The sequence below is a fragment of the Geospiza fortis genome, unplaced genomic scaffold, assembly GCF_000277835.1.
Source record: "Geospiza fortis unplaced genomic scaffold, GeoFor_1.0 scaffold97, whole genome shotgun sequence".
NCBI classification, from domain to species: domain Eukaryota; kingdom Metazoa; phylum Chordata; class Aves; order Passeriformes; family Thraupidae; genus Geospiza; species Geospiza fortis.
The window spans coordinates 4314746-4316575 of NW_005054343.1; the positions used below are offsets into that span (position 1 = coordinate 4314746).

A 1830-nucleotide genomic window follows, 5' to 3' on the forward strand; every position below is an offset into this window, starting at 1 on the left:
ACAGCTGCCTTGCAGGGCAACTTCTGTCTCCTGATCTGTGTTTTGGTATTAAATCCCTGCCAGCTGTCTGAGCACTGTGAATTTAGTCTTTAATACCTGCATTATTGTTTGTTATTTGCTTTATATTGGAGAGGTATCAATGGGAAAAGTCTTGCTGGCCATTTGCTATGAATGAGAAGAGAAATGTCATCTGAATGAAGAGAGAAATCACTATGGATGGGTGCACACACCCACACCCACACCCACCCACACACACCCACCACACACATGTGCATGCACAAAGCAGCCCTTTCTCTGCTAACACTGTCTTTGTGTGGCACAGAACTATGCAAGGACCAGCTTTGGTATCTACAGTGGGGTATTTTCATCTCCCCACACACCAGGGTGACTCTGTGGGGGAGAGGGAAGCAGGAGGAAGGGCTCTCCCATCCCTGGGTACATACTCTGGGTTTACAGACCATGGGCCTGCAGGGAAGAAGGTCCAAGAGATGCTACAGGGAACAGAAACACTGTGATGCACCTCATCCTTCAAGCAGTGTTTGCAGCCAGCCATCACCCCCTTCCCCAAAATACCCACAGAGACACAGCAAGAGCCTCTCTGCTCCTGTGATGTTTATTGGGAAAGAGCTGTTTCCTAACCCATCCTCCGCCCCACGCTGACAGCCGCAGCAGCCACAGCGAGCACGGCGAGCACACCCAGCAAGATGAGGGCCCTGGAGAGCCACGGGCTGGGTCCTGCCAAAGAGGAGAGAGACTGGTTGGGTATCTGGGTCCCCTGAGCCCTGCTGAGGCATCTCCTGACTGGGGATAGGTTCAGGGAGGTCATCTCCTGTGACAGGCAGGAGCCACAGGAGCTGGGGGTACTTTGGGATCCTGAGGGCACTAACAGCACTCAACACCTCAAATGGCCTCCACCCACCCCTGCTGCCTACAGCTCAGCATGCATGCCTGCTCTGAGCCGTGCTGTAGGTGGGCTTGCCCCCAGCCCTGCTCCTGGACTGCTGCTTGGATCTGCTGGACTGCTCTCGGTGCCCAGGAGGACATACATACCCGCTGGGTCCTGCTGGTCGCTGCTGGAATGGTGGATCTCTGCTCCCGAGGAAGGAGCAGCCAGCAGGAGGATGGGCCCGTAGGAGACAATCCTGTTGTAGTCATCTGCCAGTGCCCGCCTGCTCCTCCAGTGCCTGGGGCATTGCTGTCAGCAAAGCCAAAGGAAGGGTGATGGAGGGCAGGGGAGGGCACCCTGCACCTGGGCTGTCCTGTAGATCTCCCTTCCTTTCCCAGGGAAGAGGGAAAGGAGGTCTCTGGTGGGTTCAGGCCCCTGCACCTTTGGTGTTCAGGGCTTCTGATTCTGGAGGTGTTTGGGTGAGGCCCCCAAAAGCAGAGCAGAGCCCCTCGTCCCACAGCCTAGCAAGGGAGCTCACCTTGGCACAGGGCTCTGGGCTGTCAGGAACACAGAGCTGCACACGGCAGTGCAGGAACACCTCAGGGTAACCAACAAACTGAAACATCTGGAAGCTGAACTTGGCAGTGGTGCTCTTGCCAATGGCACTCAGATAGGTCACCGTCTCGTCATGGGGACACCTGGGACACGGGGGCTGGATCAGTGGGTGGCAAACGAGGTGGAGCAGGGTTATCCCTGTGGGATGACACATCCCACAGGGAATGGGTGCAGCCCACTGGCCTATTTCTGTCTAGTCCCTGACACACTGTGTGCAAGGGGACGGATGTGCTGGGTTCACTGCCCTCACCCCTGCTCAATGAGCTTGTGCTGCGTGTCCTGGTGCGGATCCGGGCTCGGCGTGGCCCAGCAGTCCAGAACACTCAGCA

The 1830-nt window shown here is 56.8% G+C and overlaps 1 protein-coding gene across 1 annotated transcript in view; it reads right to left on the reverse strand.

The window, feature by feature from the left end:
- Positions 1-634: 634 nt before the first annotated feature.
- LOC102033890 (uromodulin-like) overlaps positions 635-1830 on the reverse strand; it is a 5553-nt gene continuing 4357 nt past the window's right edge. Inside the window, exons 7-10 of the mRNA XM_005422853.2 lie at positions 1752-1830; positions 1425-1584; positions 1051-1195; positions 635-735 (exon numbers count right to left, since the gene is read on the reverse strand). The exon at positions 1752-1830 is cut by the window's right edge and continues 19 nt beyond it. Of these exons, the coding sequence (XP_005422910.2) occupies positions 635-735; positions 1051-1195; positions 1425-1584; positions 1752-1830 (485 nt within the window). The remainder of the gene's footprint in view (positions 736-1050; positions 1196-1424; positions 1585-1751) is intronic.